Source organism: Anoplolepis gracilipes, chromosome 2 (genome assembly GCF_047496725.1).
Source record: "Anoplolepis gracilipes chromosome 2, ASM4749672v1, whole genome shotgun sequence".
In the NCBI taxonomy this organism is placed as follows: Eukaryota; Metazoa; Arthropoda; class Insecta; order Hymenoptera; family Formicidae; genus Anoplolepis; species Anoplolepis gracilipes.
Window position 1 is genome coordinate 19390986 of NC_132971.1, and position 26297 is coordinate 19417282.

The 26297-nt window shown below is 35.2% G+C and overlaps 3 protein-coding genes across 10 annotated transcripts in view; all 3 read left to right on the top strand.

The window, feature by feature from the left end:
- The window catches only part of Ken (zinc finger and BTB domain-containing ken and barbie protein), a 35721-nt gene extending 18702 nt beyond the window's left edge, over window positions 1–17019 (top strand). Inside the window, exons 1-7 of one of the 6 annotated variants that reach the window (XM_072886342.1) lie at window positions 7945–9090; window positions 9451–9628; window positions 9879–10169; window positions 10440–10612; window positions 10992–11222; window positions 11368–11683; window positions 11926–17019. In XM_072886342.1, the coding sequence (XP_072742443.1) occupies window positions 9882–10169; window positions 10440–10612; window positions 10992–11222; window positions 11368–11683; window positions 11926–12402 (1485 nt within the window). In that variant the 5' untranslated portion in view covers window positions 7945–9090; window positions 9451–9628; window positions 9879–9881 and the 3' untranslated portion in view covers window positions 12403–17019. Of the gene's footprint in view, window positions 1–7944; window positions 9629–9878; window positions 10170–10439; window positions 10613–10991; window positions 11223–11367; window positions 11684–11925 lie in introns of those variants that run through there. The other 5 variants (XM_072886341.1, XM_072886340.1, XM_072886343.1 and 2 more) reach the window with 5 other exon arrangements.
- A 1695-nt stretch (window positions 17020–18714) lies between these two features.
- On the top strand, window positions 18715–21907 carry LOC140662742 (apolipoprotein D-like). The gene is made up of 4 exons (XM_072886347.1): window positions 18715–18897; window positions 19365–19495; window positions 20284–20527; window positions 20789–21907. The coding sequence occupies exons 1-4, from the start codon at window positions 18730–18732 to the stop codon at window positions 21245–21247; spliced, it is 1002 nt and encodes a 333-aa protein (XP_072742448.1). The 5' UTR covers window positions 18715–18729; the 3' UTR covers window positions 21248–21907.
- Window positions 21908–22797: 890 nt separating this feature from the next.
- On the top strand, window positions 22798–25955 carry LOC140662743 (apolipoprotein D-like). Of its 3 annotated transcripts, none has more exons than XM_072886350.1 (5): window positions 22798–22948; window positions 24082–24198; window positions 24488–24618; window positions 24790–24969; window positions 25255–25952. In XM_072886350.1, the coding sequence occupies exons 2-5, from the start codon at window positions 24088–24090 to the stop codon at window positions 25397–25399; spliced, it is 567 nt and encodes a 188-aa protein (XP_072742451.1). In that variant the 5' UTR covers window positions 22798–22948; window positions 24082–24087; the 3' UTR covers window positions 25400–25952. The 3 variants fall into 3 exon arrangements, with proteins under 3 accessions (XP_072742451.1, XP_072742450.1, XP_072742449.1); XM_072886349.1 differs by lacking the exon at window positions 22798–22948 and adding an exon at window positions 23513–23664 and having other exon boundaries at window positions 25255–25951; XM_072886348.1 differs by lacking the exon at window positions 22798–22948 and adding an exon at window positions 23561–23770 and having other exon boundaries at window positions 25255–25955.
- The last annotated feature ends 342 nt before the right edge of the window (window positions 25956–26297 follow it).

Here is a 26297-nt window from a genome sequence, read left to right on the forward strand (position 1 = left end):
GTATATATATATATATATATACATATATGCATCGGGAAAGAAGTCCGCGTTACGCAACCGCGATGGTATTCGCAACTTTCTGAAAGACATACATTTTTTTTGTCTTCTTAATAAGAAATCCGCGTCGCGTTTTTAGACGACTCGAGAGAATAAATTTTTCCTAAATTTAACAAGACAAAAGATATACTTATGATTGAATCAAACCTGCTTTTTTTTAATTGATGATCGTGTAAAAAAAAAAAAAAAAAAAAAAAAAGGAGTGAATCGGATCGTTCGACTTGAAATTATTTATGTGCATTTTCTCGAGAAATCAAACTGCGCAGAAAACGCTTGGGAACTTAACTAGTGCTATTTCTAATCTTCCGAGAGAAAAGTAGAAGCGGAGGACTATCATCGTGCATCGGGGAATATACGGATGAGAAATATCCCCTTCTGGGGATAATGTACGTTTATAACGTAATCGTGATATAGTACGGCAGAAAGACGAACGAAAGCATACAGGCTCGCAGGACGGTAATTACAATTTGTGAGAACGCGCGCTTATCCGGTGATTTGAGCGGTTATAGCAGAAGCGGTTTACCTGCGTGTATCGTAGTCTTTTTACACGTAATCAAATTACTCGTTTTACATCGCGATTTATGTAACCCGAGTCGGCGTCGCCGCGCACTTTTTCCCGACGACGCGACGTGCGCGACAAGAGTCGCGGATTCGCTGAGCGACGAAAGCGCGCGGTATCGTCGACATCTCGCAAAAGTGTGGAGCACGCAGCTTCAGATCTACAGACCGGGCATTGAAACCGGTATAATTTCGCCGAGCTCAGATTTCGATGCTGCAGACAACAATCTTGCGCGCGAGAGAACGATCTCTCTACGCGTTTATTTGCAATAATAGAATTTGTCAGAGTTATGTCACTTTTAAACGCAGTAGTAGTACTTTTACTTTTCGAGTTAAGTAAGCACAGATGTCAAACAAAACTTGTGTTTCTATTCTTATTTTACATGCGTATAATTCATAATTTTAGAAACTCGACAAATATTTTGAATAAATATTTTTTTTCCCATCTATTTCTGACATTTGAAAGTTTGAAACTTCTCATTAATTTTCATACATTTACATTCGTCTGTCTCAATGTTTGATGAAAGAGAATAATATTATTACGAAATATAATCTCCGATTAAAGCATAGTACCTATTAATGATATGGTACTCTTAATGCATGCGGCAAAATTCTGTTAATAACAATCCGCCAAAAGCGACGTACAATGTTTCCCAGCCTTTCTCGATACGTCATAAAAATTACCGAAATGCTATCTCTCGTGGTATTTAAATCACTTTGGAAATATCAAACGGATGGTGAGTATCGTTAACGGCGATCTCTCTCTCGGGCGCAGGACGAGAGTGCCCTTTGGATTACACGGTGGTGAAGGCGATGTCGTCCGTTTGAGAGAAACGATCGTGCGCACGTTACGTAAGAGAACATGGTGCGGAGAAGCTCGTGGCATAAAGGCCGATTCACACGCGCGCGCGCACGCGTGTATTTGTGTGCGCGATGATGCGAAATTGGCGTAAAAGAATAAACGGGAGTAATGCTGGGATTACACAAAGTCAGCAAGGAAGCGAATTAAATCGCGACTGTTTGCGAATGATGAATTATGATTAATTGTAAGTTAAAATAAACGAGCTGTTTTCCGAGATTAGAAGTTGACTCGAAATTCCGCCGATTATATCCGCCGATAGAAATTTCTTTTTTCTTCAAAAATTATTTATTACTGACTAGGATTTATATTATACTTTCGTCGCAAAAGTTTTGTAATCTTATTGTGCACTCTTCAAAAAAAAAAAAAAAAAAAAAAAAAAAAATGTTTTTCCCTCGGATGTTACACTGATTAACGAATCTTATCGTTCGCTGAAAATACTGTTCCAGCAGGTGGCAGAAAGAAGGCTCCTTATTAAAGAATAATAATATGCATCCGTGCATTCGCGGAGACTGTCGTTCATTATGAAACGAGTGTAATTAAGTATACTACATAGTCGCGCTAGCTCTCTCACAGGTTTTTTTTTTTTTTTGTTAGATAAATATGTAGTTAATATTGTAAAGAGGAAGATTCCCACGGTCACCATAGTGACCTTGACAATTTCTTCGATCGAATTTCGTCGATGTTGACAGTCGGGAGAGCGCATTCGTCTGCTCCTGTGAAACACTGAAAGCATCACGCAGAAGAGTACGACGCACGCGTACATCGAGCATGCCCTTCAGATTCACAATGATGGAGCATGTCTATTAGAGGAGGCGATTGTTCTTATATAATGAATGGATCATGTAACTAGCCGCTTCGTGGACTCGCTTCGGGGGACGGGAAAGAGAGAGAGAGAGAGAGAGAGAGAGAGAGAGAGAGAGAGAGAGAGAGAGAGAGAGAGAGAGAGAGAGAGAGAGCAGGAGGGACGCCTTCGCGCTCGCATGCACACACAAGCATACGTATATGCACGCACATGTGCATCAGAAAACGCATGCACATATGTATACGTACACGCGCGCGCTCACACAAGGCCGTGTCGCGTGCATCGCGTGTACCTGATGGTTAGGTGCGTATGTGTGTGTTAGGTGCGCGCGCGTATGTACCAGTTAGAGCTCTACTCGGCTAGCTCGGTACGGTAAGTGCAGCTGAAAAGGCTTTTTACTTTCTGGCCTTGAACGAAATGTATCCGGTGACTCGAGCGACGACAGCGAGCGCCGATCGAGCGCGGGGAACTTTTATGTTTCGCTCTCTTCCCCCGTGTGACAAACAAGTCCACCGTCGCCCTGACTGCGTTGTTGCTATTTTTGGCACCCCGTTTTCCATCCGTAATGGCCGATCGGCCGGTGGGTCGCTCGATCTATCTCATGGCGAACCAAGTTCCGCGTCTCTAATTACGAGTAATAAATACACTTTCGCGTGTCGAAAGGGAGCGAATAGTAACAGCGCTACGATACCAGCCATAATCCGAGATGGAGGAGATGCTGAGAGCCTGATTTAATTCTCAGAAACGTCGGATGTGTCCTTTTTCAAGACTTGAATTCAACGGTAATTCCATGTCCATCTTTGCGAGCACACTTGCGAGAGAAATAAAATTTCTCGTTGCTTTTCGTGACGCAAATACTTCTTTTGTTAACACGACACGTGAGGAGAGAACATTGAACACGATAACGTTAACGATATAGTATTGAATTGGTCGAGATAACGCAGGTTCCATAATTTGTGACTGCATAACCGTGGTTCAATTTCTCTCTCTCTCTCCCTCTTGAAATATTACACTATCAACTATAATGATCGAGAATAAATCGCAGATTACGCGACGTATGATCGACGAGTATTTGCGTACAATATCGAGATACATGAATGAACTAGATCTCTTTTGTCATTTCTATCTCGACAATAATTTCAGACTAAAAAATTCATGCGATAGAATTTGCAACACTAACACGCATGTACACTTCCGGTTGTGGGACACACTTGTCGATCCCTTCCGGATAGTAACACGGCGTTTGTTCAACGACCCGTCGCAGGTTGCGAAAGGGCAGCCTTTTAGAGAAACGTGGAAGAATAGTAGACAGGAGGAGAGGATGCCGTAGAGAGAGCACGTCACAGTCGACGGAGCGATGCGCAAGAGGGAGAGCGTGAGAGACCAGGTGGAAAATGGCGATTCGAAATCGAGGAAAGGTGTGAGTCACCTCACGGTTTCACGGGGTGTCATAACCCTGCCTCCCGGGGGCCGCCGCGTTTTCGTAGTTCCTGGGACGCGCAAAATATAATATGTAACGCGCGTATTTAAGTAGTGCTGGGAAGTCAGCGAACTACGAAACTATTCTTGGACGACGGAAACGTAGCCGCGATATCGAATCGACTGTCCGCGAATCGAACGAAAACTAGTCCGCCAGTTCGAAAATAGATGCGGATTTTTCTTCCTATCATGCGCCACCGAATCGGCGTTCAATCTCATGAATAAAGATTGATGTCAGTCGGAAAAAGATAAATTCGCTTTCTAAAAGAAAAACTTTATTTTATTTTGATTTAATTTTATTTTATTTTATTTTATTTTGTTTTATTTTTCTATTTAATTTTAATTATTTTTTGTTTTGTTTTATATATATATATATATATATATATATGTTATATAAATATGATTCATTGACATTTGTATTTTCATTCATCTTTACATACATACTTTTCTTCTGAGAAAGCCATGCAATTTTCTTTGAGAGAAATACGGACACAAGTTGAGGAATCGTTACTGCCAATAAACATTATTAATTTGAAATTTTTTTGGTATCTTCAATTTTCTGATACCATAAAAACGCAGTGAATAAAAAAAGATCCAATTCGTAAAATTCACAAGAAGAAACACCCGGCGTGTTTCTCGAGCTGCTTGTCTTCGCTTAATGTATCGTGAAAGATCGATGTCGCGGATCATCTCCGCGCACTTTTCGAAAAACTTCATTCTGGGTTTAAACGATTGCACTCTGCGGTACAGAATCATTTCTCCATGGGATATTGCTTAGTGTTCCAAACGAGTGGATACCGATGGTTTGAGTATATACGAGCGCAGTACAATGAGACCACGAAACAGCCTATCCAGACTAGCGAAACGTAATTGGGTTTACAAAAAATAGAGCGGAAACGCCTGGGCCCCATTACAGGTCCCCGTAACGAGTTCTCTCTCCGTGTTGCTCAATCCGTGCTGGTCGGCTTGAGCCGCGGTTTGAGCTGCCTCACCTTAATCAGCGTTGTCACGATTTGTGTTTTTTTTTTTTTTTACAGTAAACAACCATACAAATCCGCAATTTCTGAAAACCACGAGAGAAAGATATCGAACATTGAAACAAAATCGATCGCGTGCTATAAAAACCATGTACTCGTCAGTGAAGTGATTTGAAAACATTACTAAAGCGCTTCTTTCGTTTTATCGATTTCTTGACTAATATATTATTCGATCTTTTTGTAAAAAAAAAAATTTCATGCAACACACAAATTATTTTTATATAACTTAGTCTTACAATTCTGAGTCTGTTGACATGATTTATTCAAAATTAATTGGCAAATAAAATTTTATAATTTGTTTAGACCTATATTATTATAATTGAAACTCGCTTTTAGTTTGTGTGAATTAAAATATTAAGAATTTTTATTACAAAGGATCGATTTTAAATCGATTAAGGGTATAGCGTGTATATAATATATTTATAAATTTATAATATATTAGAAAAATTTTGAAAAATTGTGTTACGCAATTGGGTTTAACGAACCACTCATTTCCTACGATTAAGCGCGCGTTTTTTCAACGGCGATCTTTTTCATCGCTCGGCCGCGACGTGAATTCTCCCGCCCGCGCTTAGCCCCTCCGGTGTCTCGCGCTTTAATTTCCAGCCTCGACATTTGCGTAACCCAGTTTCGCCATTGTTCGATTCAATGGTAGATCGTAACGTCCGCCATCCGGATAGGAGATTATAATGCTCGCGTGTACCGTGTATCGTCGCCTCGCGCGCTTATATGTATGTGCACGCGCGTGTACAATCAAACCGCCTAACCGAAAGGAAAGTACACTCACGCACACGTCCGTGTGTACGCATGGAGATGTGTGCGATGCGTGCTTACGCATATACATATACATGCAACGACGATAAACGAGCGGCAACGTCGGTCGATCCGCCCGGTAGAAGTTTACGAATTTGTTGACTTTCTCCTCTTATCTAAGGTCCCGACCTCAGGAACCGTCTCCGCACCAGCTTTATATTATGATACTTGTTTCCTTTTTTTTCCGTCACTGCCAGCATATTACAAATTCGGTCTCGAATGATTCACCGCTAGCGATGACGAAAACACGACGCGCTCGATGTAAATGGTGTCAGTTTTCGACGTGTAAAGAGAAATGAGAGTCGAGAAGCATTGTTGTTTGATTGTGAGATGCGCCTGAATTTCGTCTTTAAAATTTGAAGTGCGAAGTAAAACATTTCTCGAAAGCGCGATTTAATTTTTATAAAAGGTAATCAATACTTAATATTTTTAACTTTTTTTCAAAATTTTGTTACTTTCAATTTTTAATTTTGTAGCCGTATACTAATTGAACCACAGCATTTAATAAACAGCATGAATTGAAATAAATATGCAAAAGTGAAACGAAGATATTTCATTGATAAATTTTAATAAATACGCGATTAAATATAATACCGTGTATATATAGAAATTTAAAAAGAATGATTACTTGATATTTCGTCACGCTATCCTCAAGAAATCTTTCAGTTTTCATTAAATAATAGAAAGTTACATAAAATGGTATTATTGTTCTTGATTTTTAATTTAAAGAAAATAAGCTAAAATATGTTATATTTTTCTTGTTAGTATACGTAAGTATTTTACTGTATAATCCATAATAATATTTATATTAATATTATATTTATACTAATATTTGTATAATATTTATATTGCTATATAATAATAATATTTATATTAATCTATATCATTTATAATAATATTTAATAAAATTATCACTGCTGTTTATAGTGCACTATAAATCATTTTTGCAATAACTTTTTTTTTAAATTGAAGTGTATTTTATATTCGAATATTTTTATTATTTATAGTTTTTATTATTTATACATTAAAACTTCTCTCCCAGTATCTCATACTGAGTATCAACCGATGTTAAGATGAAATCGTGTAGCTTACCGGCATCGAATATCGGGGTACTCGGTTTTAGAAACAGTTTTGTTCTGGCACAGCAGAGCACAGCACATACAAGAGCGAAAGGTGCGGCTTGCCTGGTAAAAGAGCGCCAACTTTACTTTCTTTGAACAGCATGAACTTTTTGTATTGCAACATAATTCTCCCCCTTTTCTCCTTAGTCTAGATAATATTTAATAACAAATAATTTGCAAAAAAAAAATAAATTTTTAAATAATAGCGATGTGAAGTCAGATGGACAAGGAGAGGTAGGAAATTCGATGCCAATCTATATCTAATTTTATTTCACAATCTCAGATGAAGCTTGATTGGCAACCCGGATAACACGAGTATTTAAAAAAAAATTCCTACCTTTTAAAACATTTAATTAGGCTTAAAATCGATAATTTTGATAAATTAATGGAAATCGGACGAATGTAGAGAGAGGTGATTAATTATGTCTGACTTTCCATCATCCATTAATATCAACAATAAAATGCGATTGATGCAAGGGTTAAAATTGATGAATTAAAATTCCTGTGGTACAAGTAAAAGGTCTTTGTACCAATCTTGTTGCTTCTTCAGTCAACGTATAAGGATCAATTTTATAGCATCCGAATCGCCAGTTATCACGCCGACTATTGGGCTGATGCGCGCTTGATATGGCATACTTATTGTTAGTGTTCCTCCCCTTACGTTTCGATCACGGCACGCACAGGTAACACTCCGTCCAGTCATTTGTTACGTCCGCGGCAAGGTGCGCGCGCGCTCGGCACGAGACCCTGCCCGGCAACTCTTCAAGGCCCAAATAGAAGAAGAAAGAAGAACGTGAGCGCGTAAGCGCGAACGTAATCCGGCCGGCCGGCCAAGCACGGATCGACCCTGAACTTCAGTCGCTGCTTACTAGCATTAACCAGCAGCTGCGGCAGCGGTGTCCAGCAATGATTACCTTATTTAGCGATTTTCTCCGTGTATCACGCTTGGCGAGACGTCACTTACGTATGCGAGTGAGCACGCGGATGGCCGTCGTAACTCTTACCCGAAGGACTCGCCTTCTTCTGTCTTTAGATTGCTTTTTTTAAATCTCTCTTTTGATGATAATTATCCGCGTTCGTCGTGATGCATCCTCGTGATATGACGCGACACTCTCACATGCGAAAATCACATTACGAAATCGTTCCTTTTGGGTTATGATGCATCTCGGTCACAAAATAAAAAAAAAAAAAAAAAAAAAAAAAAAAGGGTAACCTTTCTCTCTCTTTTTCTTTTTAATATCTTTTTTTGTACTTTATTTTTAGACCTTCCTATTTCACAATATTAATGAGACGATCGAATGATTTAAACGTGCTAGCTAGCGACGTATCGTTCTCCGTTGTCTCGGTATATCTTGTATACCAAGGTTTCCAGCGAAATTATTTTCTTATGCAAGCACGGATACCAGGCGGATGTAAATTTTTTAATTATGTAACGGCGGTGCTTTGTGACGTCTGATATGAAAGGAATTGATTCTGATGAGACATTATCTAACAATAAGAGTGAATAAACGATAGCGGCTGCGAATCTATATGTACATATGTTTAATGTCAATTCGCTATATAAGAGAATTCGTTACGTTACTTTCAACAATTTAGAATTTCATGATAGATCGTCTTCGTAATTCTTATCCAAGGTCTTCCCTTTCAAATTTGATTGGACAATCGATCGAAGGTCATGGCAGCGCGAATATGCGAGATGTTCTCTTAGATCATGCTACGTACCATCACTTTGCCGCTCTGTAATTTTGAATTATACATTTACATAATTAATGCCGGTCGTAAACAACATGTAAGATTATTCTTTTATAAATATTATTTGCACATTAAGGTAGAAAAATATAATGATAAACTATTATTAAATGTATCTTTCTCTTTCTCTTTCGGAAATATTACTAGAAATGAAAGTTTGTGAGTAGCTGGTCGAATATAAATATTTTCAGTGCGATTGCACACACTTTGACATTGCGGAATTTGTCGATGTTTATGGCGTTGGTTTCATAATATTAGTTATACTTCTCTGCTCTTTGAGAGAATGAAACCGTCGTGAAACCGAACTTTCTCTCTCCAGGCTTCCCTTGAGAAACCGAAGGAATGCTCGATCAGCCGTTAATTCTCAATTCTTAGCCGTGGCCGCGTTAAACTGTTGCAAATCTTAGGATACGGATGAATGGGATACTTTTTGTGCGATCGATATCGTATTAGTCAGATGTTTTCTCAACGATTTACTGTCATACGATTATGTTGTAATAATAATCTATTAATCCGTTTTTAAAATAACAGCTAATTAGGAGGAATTATCGATTTGTCGGTGACACTTGTTGAAAAAATATTTATATATTCTAAAGCGAGTCGGATTCTGCGGTAAGGCGAGAAATATTCCTCTAATAAATAGCAGAATTAACAGACCTTCCAGTAATGTAGTTTTATAAATCGTTTGATTATGAAAACCTCAATTATACAATTACGTCTTAGCTTATTATGTAACTATAAAATATATATGGAAATTGTGGGCTTCTGCACGACATTTATTGCGCTATATTTGTCAGTCAAGTATATAAAAGTTTTATAAAGGGGATCAAATATATATATCGATTCCATTAATAATGAAATATTTTTGAATATGTTTTTATAAACTTCTAAGATAGTTGCAAACGTAACTTAATATATTCAGAGATGAGTAAAAAAGAATGCGTGAGAGGTTTAAATTATTTGTCTAACTAGATAATTGGTGCTATTAAACATGTTTGACGTGGTCAACCGAGAGCTGCGTAGATGTAAGAGAAACGTGAGAAACATGATCTTATGACACGTCAGTGTCTCTTCCGTCGTTTCTTAAGAGAGCCAAGGCACGAAAGGAGGAAATTAATGTAACGAAGCTGTCTTCGCAACACGCGAGGCGGTAAGATCGCTTATTGGGTTAAGGACGCGGGATGAACTTTTTATCGCATAATTTCATTTATACGTAAAACAAAAAAAAAGACTTCTTTTTTTTTTTTTAATTTATTTATCTGTCTATTCATTGTTTCTAATTTTTTTTTTTACGGATGATATATTTAATATAGATTCTGAATTGATAAAAAAAAAAAAAAAAACAAATCTAATCTTTAGAATAAATAGATGCTAATGTTGCTTTCTTATTCTTGTTTCAGACGATGTATACTGACGGTCTCCTGACCCTCCACTATGGGAAACATCCAGCGACCTTGGCCGCTGAGGTCGGGGCCTGGTACAGCGGGGACCGTCACGTGGACGTGACCCTGGCATGCGACGATGGGTCTGTCGTGAAGGCCCATCGCGTCGTTTTGGCAGCAGCGAGTCCCCTCTTAGCTAGTCTACTTCGGAATCCTGTACTGGACCATGTGGTTCATTTATCTGGCGTCCGAAAGACTCAATTGAATCATTTGTTGGAGTTTTTGTATAACGGAGAAGCCCTGATACCGGTACATATTTTATAATTTTAATAATAAAAAAATCAGATTTGGCGTTGAGAGCGAATGATAAATATTTTAAAATTGAGATATGTAACATATATTTGTAATAAGAACTTAAACATAATAATTAGAATATAAAAACAATATATGTTTCCAATGACAATAATTTTGAATTTTAGAAAGAGAAAAATTATTCATGTATATACGAAAAATATTAAGTATTTAAAAAAAAAGTGTTAAGCAAAATCTTTCTTAATAAAAGAATTTTGTGCTGTTTAGTCGACAGAGCTTACACCGTTGAAGGAGCTTTTCGAACTTCTTCAAATTAATTCGGAGCTATTTGGGCCCAATTACCCTCAAACTTCTAGCAATTCTGATCCCGAAAGAATATCGACTCCACAGCCTTCAGAAGGCCAAGAGAGTTCCAGCTATGAATCCCAATATGATGGAAGGTTGGTAGTTGATGTCCTGCGTTTTATCAAGCTTGTGAAAATAAAAAGGAAATATAAAGATTCCTTTATTATTTAAAATAATTAAAAAATAAAATGTTTAAATAAATATTTTTTTTTTAAAGAGAAAACTTACTTATATAATAAATTGTATATTGTTTGAATTTTACAAAATAAACTAACTACTAATTATAATAATTGAACAATTTTTTGACTTTTTACTTTAATTTTTAAATTTTTGAGCTGTTAATTTTTTTTAATATTCTATTTACAAACAAAAGCAAATTATTCTTTCTTAGTCAAACTTTTTAAATAATCAAACGTTTATATCAATAACAATTCGAAGGATTCTATTATATTATAAAAATATCATGTCTTTCAGACAGTCGAATAATCTCGCGGACTGTTGTTCCGTTCTTATTAAAACGGAAGGCTGCGAAGAGGAGCCGGAAGTGGATGTGGAAGGTGGTGTGGAAAACGAGAGAGATCTTCTTACGGATAACAGAGAGAGCAACATAGAAGCTCCTAGAAGAAGGGATAGCTCCGATCCTGTTAATTTGAGTCTCAATTCTGGCGCTTCCGTCACGAGCGACAGCTCGCACGATATACACAGGTCAGGCCTACGTTGATCTCGTATTACGCAATAGTTCTATCATTTTCAATGCTAGTATATAAAGTCATAGCTTAGTCATTTCATGAGCTACAAAGAATTGACGGAAATTGGAACAGTTTTTCAAAACAATTTGGTTTGATCGCAGGCCTGAGAAGCAAATATTCGAAAGGCGAGAATCTATCGAGGAAGCCGAAGAAAGGAAACGACAGCTGGTGACGCGGCTGGCATTAGGTTTAGAACCCGGGAAGAGAAAACCCGAAGAAATACCGATCCCACCTGCGGAGGCGTACGTAGTGACGCCTCATCGTAAGCGAAGGCCAGGCTTCCACAACGCTCCCGCGCAAAATCCTGCCTTCGTACCTTTCAATCCTGGATTCGAAACGCCCAGGAGATTACAGGCGCCACATCAGCTAAGCGTTTCGGCACCACCGTACCTGGTAAGCTACGCATCACATTACCTGGTAAGCTACGCTTAACATTTTTTTTATACATATCTTAATTAATATTAACCGTATTACAAACGCATGATTAATTATTAGATTCTCAAATCAGTACGTTCTTTTTCATGAATTTTACTCTTTAATCGTCGTAATTTTTATTTCAAAACGCATGCTTAATTCGGGGCATATAAAAGGCTTGTTGATTCTTTATTGATGGAAATTTTTAATTCCTCCGTTATTAACAATTGGCAATTGATGTGCAGCAGGATAGGACAGCGACATCGCCGTCACATCGACCGCCGAGCGCCGATCCGGCGGCGGCGGCTCTGGAGCCACCCTGGGGTAGCTGGACCCTGCCACCGGCCGCCCGAGCACCACCGCCGCCGCCGTCGGCGGACGACCCGCCCAAGTCTACTCCCGTACGTGAATACCGGTGTAGCTACTGTGGCAAACAGTTCGGCATGTCGTGGAACCTAAAGACTCACCTGCGAGTGCACACGGGCGAGAAACCATTCGCATGTAGACTCTGCGTTGCCATGTTCAAGCAGAAAGCGCATTTACTGAAACATCTCTGCTCGGTGCACCGCGGCGTGATAGCCGCCCCGGACAATACGTTCTCGTGCTGCTTCTGCTCGTCGTCCAACTTTGTCAATCTACAGGACCTCATCAGGCATCTCTCGGGACCGCACAACAATCTGCTGCTCAGCAGAAATCTACACCGCGAGTTTAATCACGAATAACGACAAGATCAAAGGCCATCCGGTGCTGAAGAGTGCTCCTCGAGCGCGCGATGACGGGTCCTTGGAACAAGTTTTTCTGACGCTCCTAGGATTTTGTTAGGACGCGATCGAGACACTCGACTTTTATATTCGGATTATTTTAAAAGAATATACAAGTTGAAACAACCACAAAATTTATCCAAAAGTAACCATAGATATTATCAATCAAAAACATTTTTATTTTTTTAAGTTATAGTACAAAAAATTTACAGCTTATGATATTTATGTATGATATTTCGAAAAATAACTGATTAGAATAATTTTTTTTTTCGAAAACTTTTTGTTTTATTGTCAAAAACCAAAAACAACGAACCTATAGTTTTCATAATAATTTTAGACAGTGGAGAGTATATATTATCTATAAATATAATAAAAAGAAATAAATGTGCCTTTATCGCAAGTAAAGTACACAAGGCAAAAGCAAAAGCGACATGTGTATAATTTTTCATTTTCTGATATCTAAAGAATTTTTTATCATGAAGATTCACATTCTAGGATTTATTTTTAAATATTATAATTTGCTCTGTTTTCTTTATTGGATACTGCTACGAACTGTACGATAGTTAAAAAAAAACGCACAAATTTTTTCCTTTAAAAATAATATTTGTAAAGTTGTCGTCGTTTTAACGAAGAAATGTACACCAAGTGTTACAAATATTTTAACACACAAAGTTGAACCAATTTTTGGCATACTCGAGGTGTATCGTCTACAAATATTTGTGCATTTAACTTTTAATTATTCAAAGACATAATAATGTATTTCTTTTACATATCTACATATATATCTAAATGTACACGCAATTTTATATCATTAAAATTAATTTATATCGGAAGAAATAAAAAAAGAGAATAAAATCTAATCACACGTATGATTTTTATAGCTGTTATAAATATCTAATATCGAAATTTTCTAGAATCAAAACACAATACGATTTAATAAATTTAAAAAATATGATTTTTTATAATACAGAACCAGAGTGTTAAAAAATATATTGTATATTATATTAATATATATATATCTGCATGTGTGTGTGTGTTTGTATGTGTGTACATAATACTATAATATAATAAATTTCTGCTAGAAAGTTATATATATTATAATATTATACGATATATATTATATTAAATGTGATATTGTAAATTTTTCTGTCTTATACAATTCAGTTCTCAAAATTATTAAGTTTTCTTCAAAAGATATTGATATTAGATGTAAAATCGTTTTGTGCTGAACAAAAATTTAAATATACTTTTCGAAGTGATAAAAAGTACGTTGCTACTACTCAAGTAATTAACACTCATGATACACAAATATCTGCATACAATGCCCAAATTTCAAGTATGCCAAACATAAGTGCAACTTGTTAAGAGATAAATTACATAGTATATATGTATAGGTAATATAAAATTTTTCTTCATTCAGATAAATTTGCACACAATATTTGCATTTAATATTTATGTAATATTTAAACAAAGACAAACAAGTAGATAAAAATTATTGATAAAAAAATGTACATTTTCTTCGAAGACAAACGGCACGCAGCACCGGAGAAGGCCTTGGAAGAATAATAAATATGAAAGAAGTCAATTTTACACAAATGAAAAAGCTTCTTGATACTAAAGTCGCTCGGTTGCGACTTTTTAAAAAGTATCTCACCGTTACGCATAAGCAATAAGTTTGATAAGATATCTTCGCTAATGATCGACGTCGATATCGAACGATATATGTCGAACACGATCGTCGAACATAGTCTGGAAAAGTACAAGGATGATAATGAAACGAACACGAGAGTCAATTATTGTCACGCGTCAAATCTTGGCGAGTTTGTAGGAATGAAGCGCAGTCTATTCGTCGCGTCTTGTTTGTTGTTATTTTATTTTAATCGCGGCACGTGGCATCCGGAAAGACGTCCCGTTTACCTCAGTCCGCATGCGACACTAATCTCATGATGTAAATAATGTTAAATAGGAACGAGCGGAAAAAGAGAGACGGATTAGAATTTATTTATTTCACATTTATCGCAAAGGGACCAACCGACTTTCCACCGATTTCTGTCTTAGGTAGATCTTAGGTGTCCTGCCCGCCAATCGCCTTCAACTAACTGCTCGTATGTAGTTAGTTACTATACGGTTTCGATCGCGAACACACACGAAAGTATCTTGTCGGGATGTTGAAATGAAAAATCATGAAAAACGAAGAGGGAGGGGGGGGGGGAAGTACGATGAGGGAAGAAAATATTATCGGCGAAAACGATTGCGGAAGACACGTTTACGATGTTTATAAATTATTGATGCAATTTATTGTAATATCTAGTAAACGTCGACGTTGTGTTAATACTCTGTCTTCTAAAATCCCGTCTTCCACATCGTCATCTCTTTCCATATCCTCTTCATATTCTCGTCCTGACATCCCATTCACGGTTTTACCCTTCGGTATGTAATTTAGCGACTCGAGTGCCTTGTCAAAATGGGTCCAAATTGGTCGATTGGGCAGTGATTTCATGTGTTCATAGTCTTAAGAGACATAGGCGTTTAAGATGACGATAACGAGCTCGCTTAGGAAATGGAAAAAAACGTTAATGAATTCATGTACAAGATTTTAAGATTTATTCGAATTAATTCAACTTTTTATTAAGGCTAGTTAGATCGTTATAAGTAGCTTTCTTCTCTTTATAATTTCATTTTTGTTTGACGCAGGACGTCATGTTTTTTTTTCTTTCTTTTCTAGCTAGGCATTATATTACCTAAGGTGCCTTGAAGAAGGGCCTCGACCACTTTTTTGCTCCACCTTTGTAAAACCACCTTTGTAAAAACCACCTCGATGATATACTTGAGAAAATGTGATTTTAAAGAATGAGAAAAAACTAATTGACGAGAGAAAGAGACATACCTGAAAATTTATTATTTTCAATTCACATTCCTTATATATATATATATATATATATATATATATATATATATATATATATAAAGTTGACGAAAGTATAATAATTATTTTAATGCAATAATTGATTACTATTATGAGAAGTCAGAAACGTAAAATAAATAAGATACGTGAATCTAAAAATTGACATAGCCGTATTCTTTCTAGCGAAATATAGTTTCGATACGCTCACACCAAAGACATTTTCAATAAAAATTGTTAAATAAGATTAATAGCAAATGCAATTTTAGTTTTTAAAACAATACATTTGACATTTTAGACAACAAGATTTTTATACATAAGTTTTAAACGGCGCGCGCAATTGTACTTGAAAAATATTACAATCTTAATATATTATTCTTAATTAGAAAAATATGTTATCGATTACAACGCGAAGGTAAATAAAACGAATACGTAAAAGAATCTTTAATATTGATGTACGCTAATGACATTAAATTTATCTCATCCGAGTCCTGTGGTATAATAAAAAAAATCGTGTATAAATAAAAATTACATAAAGATGTAAATTTGTCTTTTTGTCTCAAAGTCTCAATGTCTTCGTATCTGTCAAATGAAGCGTCGCGTGGAAAACACGATCGCGATCGATCGAAGTTGCTGTTTATTCTTGTAATTGCTCTCGTAATTGCTTGGGGTGGAGACAAATCGATCGGTATGTCTTCTTCATTCTATCACTTTTTTTCCGTCACAATGAGAACATCGTGACTAAGAAACGTATATCGTATAACGGAGCAGAAAGCGAGGTTAGAGGGGTGGTGTGCGCTTTCGCAAAAGCCAGGCAGACAATGGCCAGCACAAAACACAGTGAACGTAATGTGATACTAAATGATAATAAAGCTAAAGTAATTATTGTTTAGCGCGCGATGCCGCGACGTTCTCGTGATCGACGGGCGACGACCCGTCGTAGGCTCTCGATGTCCAGGAAGAATCTTTGCAATCGCAAAGGCGGGAGGAAACCGATCGAGAAATGATTTTGCGAGTCGCCTATAATAATAATTAGATAAGCACGATTGGCTTTGTCTCACCGTTTCCCTTAAAAAACCCCTCCACCCTTATCACGCGCTCCTGACTTTCAATCGTCCCCTCTTCTCGAGCCGTATAAACGCACTAGGATTATGCATTACAGATTATTTTATTGTTAATTAATTATGTTTAGCGCGCCCATATACGCACCCGGATGTCTTTTTCGGGACTGTGTCAGTATCGGCAAAAAAGAAAGAAAGAAAGAAAGAAAGAAAGATAAAGATCTCGAATTTCGCTCTCGACAGGCAAGTTGATCGGGAATGTAAAGAAAGACGACACTTAGGATTATTCGATACCAAATCGATTAAATAAATTGAATGGTTTAGGAACACCGATAAAGGTTTAAGGGATGTATAATTAACATATATAATTTTGTAAAAAAAAAAAATAGCGAAAAATGTTGATTTATTATGATTCTTTACCACTGTTTTGCGAAGATAGTGTCTTCTTTTCGGGCATCCGGGTGAAACTTTGTAGATTTTAAGCATCTTCTCTCCAAGCGAGGCGCGAGCTTCGTGTGCTTTCTTAGTGTTCATAGATTTACGAAAAATAAATTAATTCAGATGGAAACACATTGTGTACGACAAGATAAAAGAAAGCGAGCTAAAGTAATCGAACTAGTATGTATTGTGTCGATTTTCCTTATCTTATCCCAATAAAACCCTTTATATTCCGGTTTATATACATACAAATTTATAGAAAATAGTTTTTTCAATTTAAAATATTTAATAATTTGAACAATTTTAATAAACTTGATTAAAGAATATAATGCAAACTATACTTTACAAAATATTATGTTTTTGGAAATTTTTAAGAGATAAAATTAGAAAGTTATTTTATATAAAATTAAAAAAAGAGAAAGTTTGTAATTACATTATACTTAAATTATTATTAAAATACATTGACACATTCCAACAATAGATTTTATTGCTTTGGAGATAAAATTACAGAGAAAGAATCTTTTATACATGTGTAGAGAGATTTCCGCGCTATAGAGAGTCACACATTAATTTTTATTTTAATATTAATCAACGATTCAAGTAATAAATCCTCTGATAAAATACGCCGATAAAATACATATCGGGAGTAGGTGTCGCGTTAATTATTTTATACTGTCCTTCGTCGAAATCAAAACACTAATTGTCATTTTCGCGAAACCCGCATAGCGGTTTGCGGTTCGCAAAAGAATCTCGCAAAAAAGAAGAGGCGCAACATCGTTGGCTAACGGTCCGCGAAGGACTTTGGTTTTGTATAAAAAGAAAAGCCGCACACACAGCGCGAAACCCGTTACCAGTGGGCCACGTTCCAGCAAGATGCCGTATGCCACGTACATCCAATCTCAGCACTGTCGATTGCATAATTACATCGCGGCACAGGTAACCTCCGTTCTTCGTTTTGATTCCGTTCAGAGGGATCGTTCGGCACCTGCTCTGAACGTAAATACGCGTTCGCGTGAGGTTTCAGCGAGCTAGAACCGGCTATGAATGAAGGGATGAGGAAGAGAAACGAGATATTCACCTTGTTCCTAATGGAACGCACAAACAAACGCAATTTCTATACATCAGATGGGCGATCATGCATAATATATAAATTAGTATTTATTATGTTATGGAAATATTGACCGTATTTTTCCAGCGATATGAGACATACGTGTAGGTATTTAAATGTTGTATGATAATAATAATGTATATAATAATAAGTTGACGCGTGCAAATTTCGACAAATTATGTCAATTTTGATTGCAACAACAAAATTATAATTATAATTATAATTAATATGAGATAAGGTCAAAGATATTTAGTAATATGTATTTGTGATTGATGTGTGTGAGAAGACGAAACATAGAAAAAGCTTGTTCAAAAAGAACCTATAAATATATAATAGCGTTACGAAGATCTTAAATGCGATCTATAAGTATTTATTGCTTCTGCTTTAGTTGTTTTTAATTAAAAAGCGTGATTTAAATTGAAGAGTTAACATTTTTTTACCACATCCGTTAACCAGGCGTTATTTAATCCGGGAAATCATTGACATTCCACGTAGGTTAAAAGACCTCGCTCTAGCAATGTTCCCGAAGGGGCTGGCTTCTATAGTCTGGAAGTACCGTTCATCCTGAAGTTGCATAATGGATCTTGCATTTCTGGTTCTTGGTCGCCGTCGCCGACCAAGATGGACTTGCCAAGAGATATTATTCGTAGGCGCATCATCATTGACCAATGACCATGGTCTGCTCGCCCAGGCTCTCGGGCCGCGGAGAGTACCGTAAGAGTACCAACACGTGAGTAAAACAGAGGGGGTAAGACCGCTCGGTCAACGCTCTTGCTATAATGTATATAAAGGTTGGCAACCCGACGGATACTCGAGGCAGATCATCATCAGACATGTTCGGGAAGATCATCCTAACGCTCTCGATTCTGGCCTGGGCCAGCGCCCAGATTCCTAATCTGGGCTTCTGTCCAGAATACATACCCATGGCGAACTTCGACATGGAGAGGGTGAGTAATTTTATCATTTATCTAATATATTTTATTATACACTTATTAATTTTCTTCGATATATTACGCTTTCAATTATGTGTGCATAAATTATATTATTAAAAAATATAATTATAATTTTTATATAATTTGTATAATTTGTATAATTTTTATGTTGCATCGGTACGCTAAGCGATTGATTAAAAATATATCAAATATTACTCATAGGAAAATAATTCTCTTGTTCTTCTCATTGATGACTCGTCATCATAAAGATTATACTTCTTTTGCATAAATCATAAGATCTCTCATCGTCAATATTGATTTCCACATAATTGACTTGATATATTTTCAGTCAATCGCACGTGAATGCAATAATTTGGTTTGATATTCTAAAATAAATTATGTTATAATGCTATCAATATCATACAATGTTTAAACAGAAAATGTTGAACTTTTCGAATAACGAATATTCAACATTTTTACAGTTCCTTGGTAGTTGGTATGAAGCCGAGAGATACTTTCAATTAACCGAAGTGGTATCGCGATGCGTCATGACGAATTATACCAAAGGTACTGATGGCAGATACCATGTGAGCAATCAAGTTACAAATCGTTTGTGAGTATATACGCTACATCCGTCATTTGTTTTATAAATTAATTCAAGAAAGATATACAGTATGAGGTGCGCCTATTAAATAACTGGATTAATTTTTTTTTATTTTTATGCGTGACAACTATCAAAAAATGACACTGTTTTAAAACTTTAAGTCAGATTTATTAACTGTAAAAATCTCATTATTATCGGACGTACATGCTATTAAATATATTAATTAAAAGAGCTAGTAAAAATTTGATATTGTCACGAAAGCGTAATGAACCGAAGATAGATTTGACATAAAATAATGATGTAAATATATGCAAATTACTGAAAATTGATGCAAATGTGATTATGAAAATATATTTTTTATTTATGAGCGGAAGAATTTGAAAGTCTTTAAAGACACAATTCGAAAATCTTTGAAGACAATATTTTACACAAAGCTAGCATTTTCACGATTCAAGCGATTCCGGCAAAGATGCTTGAACCGATTCTGAAAAAGTCCAAGAAAAAATGGATATAAAATCATGATTATATGTAATTATATATACATATGATATATATATAATTACATAAGTCCATTTTTTCTCGAGAGGACTTTCAGAAATCAATAATCCATTCAATGGTTGATTGTGTCAATGCTACATCGATGCAAGAAAGGACATATTTTGAATAAAATAAATTAATTTTACCATTACGATTGTCGTTTGATTTTATACAACTTTAATCCAATTATTTATTAGACACGCCTCGTATACATTCTTTTGACAAATAAATTTTTTATTATTAATATTTCTGATCTATAGTACTGGGATAAAGAGGATACTGGAAGGCGAAATTAAGCCCGCAGCTTCCAAAGCCGAGGAGGGTAAACTTCAGGTTAAATATACCACAATTCCACTGACACCCGAGACCAAGTATTCGGTACTTGAAACGGATTACAACTCGTATGCCGTTTTATGGAGTTGTCAAGGCATCGGTCCTGTTCATGCACAAAATGCTTGGGTAATGACGAGGGAACGAATACCGCCTGGAGAAGTGCTTCAAAAGGTATGTACTTAATAAAGTAAACAGATTAAAAAATTATATATCTTAAAATGAGATATATGTAATATGTGTACAAGACACACATATATGCTAGAATTATGATTACTATCTTAAAAAAATTATTCTTAATATATTAATATCGTCTAGAAAATTACCGTCCATTTAACGCTTTAGTAATTATCATTAGTAAAATTTTTAGTGTAGAATCTAAGTACTTATTTCTTAATAATTGAATAATTGAATAATTTCTTATTCTTGTCGCAGGCTTACGGCGTTCTTGACAAATACAAGATATCAAAGACATTCTTCGTCAAGACCGATCAGGCGGATTGTGCCTTTTTGGATTCCCGCATAACAGAGAAACCCATCACGGAGGCACCGGCAAAACAGGCTTCGCAGACGGTCGAGTCTGATTCGAACGCTAAATCAGCTAGCGTCTTGAACGATGCCAACGTCGAAGCGAGAGAAGAAGTCGGAATTTTGGCCGAGAAATCGTCCCTCGACATCCCGAAGATAATAGTGGAGGAATCGGCAAAGGTCGAGCAGTCTGTGGAGACCGTTCCCGAACGGATTCTAAAGTTAGCCGAGACGATAAAAGAGGAGGACGACAATGCAAAAACGATCGTTGTCGAGGTTCAGGAAGCTAAGGAAGAGATCGCCACGAAAAGCGCGAAGGAAGAGAAGAGCGAACTTCCGAACGAGACGAAGAAAAAGACTGCGTAGAAATATCTAAAGAAGTCTGTTAGTCAGGCGCTTAGCAAGGGCATATTTGGGGATTATTCGATGGTCTTAGGCTCGTAGCGGTTTCCTCGTTGAGAACCAGTCTCGCTTAAGTACAGCAAAATCATTAATCATTGTCCCGTAGACGCGTCGCGTGGTCGTCGCTTGAGGACATGGGGTTGGCAAGGCGCTTTGTTTTATAGGCTTACGTACAAATGTAAAAAAAAAAAAAAAGAAATGAAACTAAAAAAGAATAAAGATTGTTATAAAAAACGTTTTAATAAAATTTGCCTGTTTTTGTGTCTCTATCACTTCCATTTCACTGAGCGATGTGTAAGTAAAATCGATTATCGAACATATCGGCTTCGTAATTCAAATGTAAATTAATACAAAGATAATTATATTTAATTAATGAATATCAATTTTGAAAAAAATAACTTCATTAAATGCCTTATTCTGTAAGATTTCTACGCGCAATAGTGCATTGTAATAATTTGTGGGTCGTGTGAGTATATTATGCGAGGAAAAATGTAATTTGCGGACTCTTGGAAAGTCTTTTTAACTCATGAGTCACGATATGGTGCCAGTAAAAGCTAAATGTGTCGTGGCATTTTCATTGTAAACACATAAATATAAGCGGGTCATGTAACGGATATATTTTTTCATATCGTTGATAGTTTGATTTCTTTCTTCGATAATAATAATGTATCGATATAAAACTATCATTTAATATACAGATAAAATAATTTAATGCTAAATTATATCAAAGAATGTTTAAATATTTTATATTTAAATATACAAGTTAAATGAAAAGAATCTATTGAATTAAATAAATGGATAATATAAAAAGTTTAAAAATTTTACACAATTTTTCTATTATATTTGAACTATACAGTGTTTTATTAAAGCAAATAAATAAGAATAATCTCTTGATTGTTTAGTAAATAAGAAACTTGTGAATAAATATACATATTTTATACATTTATAAAAATAAGAAAAAATATTCAAAACAAAAAGTTTGAATATAATATTTTTTAATAATGTTTTTTATAAAGCATTATGGGAAATTTTTTTGTTTCTTTTTCGTTTAACGAGAGCTAAGTAATTAAAATTACTTGGAACACGATAATTTGTGATTGACGCATTGATATTGGTTATTAATTCGCAAAAATTTGCATTCTTTATAATTAATTCTAAACCAGACGTTTGAAACCAATTCAGATTTTATCTTAAATTGAAATAAAATATCCATACTTTTTTCTTCAGCTGTTCTGTGTTAATATTAACATATTATTTATCGCTGCGCAAATATATATTTTTTTGATCCCGGCGTCGGAACGTCAGTTTCCGTTAGCGGTTACTGGGAACTCCACGTGGACGCGATCGAGCGTTTTCGAAAGCGGTCCATCGCACCCGATCGTGAAATAATCCACGTGTCTTTGAAATCGGTGCTCATCTATTGGTCAATTGCAAATTCGAGACGGGTTTCTTGAACCCCAAGCGTACCGTTATTGACCCACTAACTGACAGAACTCTACCAAACGCATTCAGTCAACCTTCACGGGTCCGTCTTCGCAAGCACGAACCGAAGAGCAAGAAGCGCAGTCACCTGGGAACAGTTCGTCGCGCGAGGAGTATCGACATCGATTTCGCATATTGACATTCGACGTGTATCTCTTTCCTGGATACGATCAAGGTCATCGGGTGAGTATCTCATTTAGATCGTAGTGATTGTCAATACTCTCTCCCTCCTTCCACTCTTCCCTTCCCGCTCAGCTTCCAATTCTCCTGCTTCCTTTTGTCTACTAATTGAATTTCTCGCAAATACATTGGTAGTAGAATTACTTGCATACGTAACTGCTTTCGCCAAATAAATATAATAGATGAAGAAATAAGAAATCGTAGGTCGGTTAAATCATCTACGTTTTATAAAATTTTTGTGTGGCCAATTGATTCACATTTAACATTATCGCGTTCTAAGAAACACGTGGACATCATTAGTCTTTCAAATCGTTAATCCAATAAAAGAAACAAAAACGGTACTTGAAATGATTTATTATTTCGATTTTATGTGTCAGTGTATATTTCAGTGATTGGATATACCTATATAAATCAAATTAACACAAGGGATTACATAATATGAAAACTGATGATAAAAACTAACAAAATAATTAATTTATAAACGTCACAAGTATATCAAGGAAGTAATTACATTGTAATGTTACTTACGTCATTAACATAAAAACATGTCGCTGTATACGTAACACGATATAAACGTGTGCGCACTTGTTTTCTCTTTAGTTTTCTGTTAACAGAGTTATGTAAACTGTTAGTGTACTTGAAAAATGTGAAAAGAATACAAAAAAATATTTTTGAAGTGTTTGCCAAAATCGACATAAAGCAACTTGTAAACAAAAAATGTAATGTCATCTGAACTATGTCGTTTTAATAGGGATTATCCGAATATTAAAAATATGAAAAAAATTTTCTGCAATTACAGTGACACAATTCTCGATGTATATAAATGTAATATATTATTTCAACGAGATAAAACATTTTGTTTAAAATTAGATTTACAGCATCTTGCATTCTAGAAAATATAGATAAAATCTAATATTCCTGTAATGCAACGGATCGAAGATTCTAATCTCTTCGAATGTCATTAAGAAACTTATGATTAATTTGATGGCGACTTTTAATCTGAATTGATTGTGTATTAATTTGTTTGCAATGATATATTTCGATGAAATCGATTGCTATTTATAAAAATAATTTTACGTTATACACATGTATATTTTTAATAAAAATTTTACTATAATGTATGTTTTTTTTCAAAGAAAAAAATGTTGCGGATATTTGTAATCGTTATCATCGCAAACGTAGCGATGGCCCAGGTGCCATTCTTGGGTGCGTGTCCAAACTTGGAGGCAGCGCAACGTTTTGAACTTGATAAAGTGAGTATATCGAGACAATTAATAAATAAACGTTCTAAATGTAATAATGCATATAATGTATGATATATCCCGATTTAATAATTTCTTAAATTGATACTAAAGTTATTATGCATAAATAAAGGTTTTATAATATAGAGCGGATAAAATCATAATTATTATTCTGTCCGACAAACTCTTTTTCAAAATTTTCAACTATTCTTTACAAAAAAGAAGAAAATTCATGTACATACATACTTTAATAAATTAAATTTGTATTCAAGTTGAAATATAAGAATATCTCTTTTTTCAGTATCTGGGAAAATGGTACGAAGTCGAGAGATACTTTGCGTGGTTCGAATTTAGTGGAAAGTGTGTGATAGCTAATTACAGTCTGAACGAGAATGGCACGGTGAAGATCGTTAATAAGCAAATTTCATCATTGTAAGTATGACACATAACGTATACCTACATTTGCAGAGTAATTTTAGTCTTTAATAACAAGAAAGAGAAAGAGAGATAAAGGAAGAGACAGAAAGCGATACAGAATGGAATGGTCAACGAATGGTCGCTAGCAATTTTCCACTTGGAGTAAAGTTCTGTCCCCTTGCTTAGAACTGGAGTTGCAACAAGTATCGAGGGCATTGGAAGGTTAATTGGCAGATCCGATGATTCTAAATTGACCGTCACTTTTCCATCCTTACCACTACCGTTCGATGCGCCTTATTGGGTTTTAAACACAGACTACGAGTCATACGCTGTAGTATGGAGTTGCACAAATCTCGGAGTGTTCAAGTAAGTTTATTTGCAAAAAGAGAGTGAACGAAAATAATATGTTGAAGAGAAAGTATAAGCTAGAATTTTTAAATTTAATTGGCAGAATTGGATGTGCGATAAGAGCTCTTTCCCCTTATTTTTATTATCAAATTTATATCAATTTTATATTCTCGTGTCTAAATAGGAGTAAAGCTTAATTTTTAAGTAAACTGTACGTATGTATTTCAAATATCCTAAAGAAATATCCCCAAAGATTATAGATTAAATTAATTAGTTTGAAATTATAATGTATTCTCATTGCAGCGTACGAAACGTTTGGATTTTAACGCGAGAACCAAAGCCGCCAATCGCAGTTTTAGAGAAAGCATACCAAGTTATCGATAAAAACAACATCAGCAGAGCGTACTTTGTTCGCACAGATCAAAAAAATTGCCCGGCTTCATATTAAAAACACTTCATGTATTTCTACAGAAAGATGTTCGGTATAAAAAATGAAGTTCTTTTTTGCGACGACTCTGAATTACGAAATATCTATAGCCAACGTATGAATGCAGACTTTTATTATGATAATGCAGGCATTTTATTACGCAGTATTTGCCAGTGCTCTTGAATTAATATAATTGATATAGACGTCTATGCTGCACTCGAAGTGCCCATACTGCCTAGTTATAATGCTTTATACTTAAAATTGTTTTCTATATCTGTGATTTTTAACGCAATATGTGTGAAAAACTAAACTTATAGTTTCTTTTTATAACAAAGTTCAAGAAATTTTATTATAAATTAATTGGGCACATATAGATATATAGTGTTGTTATAAATATAAAATGGGAGTATGGTTATATGTAATTGTATTGACAACACTTTGAACGCGAGATATGAGTTTTAATTTGTCCATTTGTTTGTGTGATATATATTATAATTATTAAATAAAAAATAAAATATAAGTATTTTGAAGTAGGAATATTTATATATAATTTATACGAGTACTTGCTTTATACAAAAATCTATCTCTAAAAATATATAGATTCTATTATAAAGTAAAAATTGATTAATAATTTTTATAAATTTTTTTCTGCTTGTATTTTATATAAACTTATATTTCTTAATATGATACTGAAGCATTTGAGTAATAACCTCGCGATTAAAGTGTTATAGATACAAACGCATGTGTACATACAATATATGTACATTTGTATCTTTATGTTTATAGTTATATTTACATTTGTTATATTTATTATTAGTTATATTTTTATTTGTTTTTTTACGTTATTCTTTTGTTAATCACAAATTAATGTGTTATATATATTTATTTATTTATTGAAAATATATCATAACACTAAGAC

Bases quoted from the DNA above. Each gene is read 5' to 3' on its own strand.
- LOC140662743 (XM_072886348.1), top strand. The intron at 24,199-24,487 runs GTGAGTATATCG...CTCTTTTTTCAG, and splicing joins AACGTTTTGAACTTGATAAA to TATCTGGGAAAATGGTACGA. The intron at 24,619-24,789 runs GTAAGTATGACA...CCCCTTGCTTAG, and splicing joins AATAAGCAAATTTCATCATT to AACTGGAGTTGCAACAAGTA.
- LOC140662742 (XM_072886347.1), top strand. From the start codon at position 18,730: ATGTATATAAAGGTTGGCAACCCGACGGATACTCGAGGCAGATCATCA. The intron at 18,898-19,364 runs GTGAGTAATTTT...ACATTTTTACAG, and splicing joins CGAACTTCGACATGGAGAGG to TTCCTTGGTAGTTGGTATGA. The intron at 19,496-20,283 runs GTGAGTATATAC...TCTGATCTATAG, and splicing joins AATCAAGTTACAAATCGTTT to TACTGGGATAAAGAGGATAC.